At 32.4% G+C, this 343-nt stretch overlaps 1 protein-coding gene across 1 annotated transcript in view; it reads right to left on the bottom strand.

Annotated features, from left to right (window-relative positions):
- Window positions 1-6: 6 nt before the first annotated feature.
- Window positions 7-343, bottom strand: part of LOC106744247 (programmed cell death protein 10) — a 2,282-nt gene continuing 1,945 nt past the window's right edge. Inside the window, exon 6 of the mRNA XM_014618850.1 lies at window positions 7-253. Within this exon, the coding sequence (XP_014474336.1) occupies window positions 252-253 (2 nt within the window). The 3' untranslated portion in view covers window positions 7-251. The remainder of the gene's footprint in view (window positions 254-343) is intronic.

Raw genomic sequence — 343 nt, 5'->3', positions numbered from 1 at the left:
TGTGTGTGTGTGTGTGTGTGTGTGTGTGTGTGTGTGTGTGTGTGTACTTAGCCGTAAAATGATAAATAATAGAGAGAACGCAGCAAACTGTCGCAATTGAGAATCATTACCGACGAAAGAGTCGAAGTTCAGAGTATGAAAATAAATATCGTATATTTATTTTCATTCTCCTCATGTCATTAAAGACAGTCACAGCGACCACTCAGCAGCCTTAATGACATAATAATATTAGCACCTCTGCTTCCTTAAAATTCTGCAATATTTATATAGAACATTTGTTTAAAATCAACACCTTTAGCAAAATAAAAATAGGTCATTCTATATATATATATATATATATATA

Source organism: Dinoponera quadriceps, unplaced genomic scaffold (genome assembly GCF_001313825.1).
Source record: "Dinoponera quadriceps isolate SergipeBrazil2010 unplaced genomic scaffold, ASM131382v1 scaffold9, whole genome shotgun sequence".
Taxonomy (NCBI): domain Eukaryota; kingdom Metazoa; phylum Arthropoda; class Insecta; order Hymenoptera; family Formicidae; genus Dinoponera; species Dinoponera quadriceps.
This window is presented reverse-complemented; position numbering and strand designations above follow the sequence as displayed.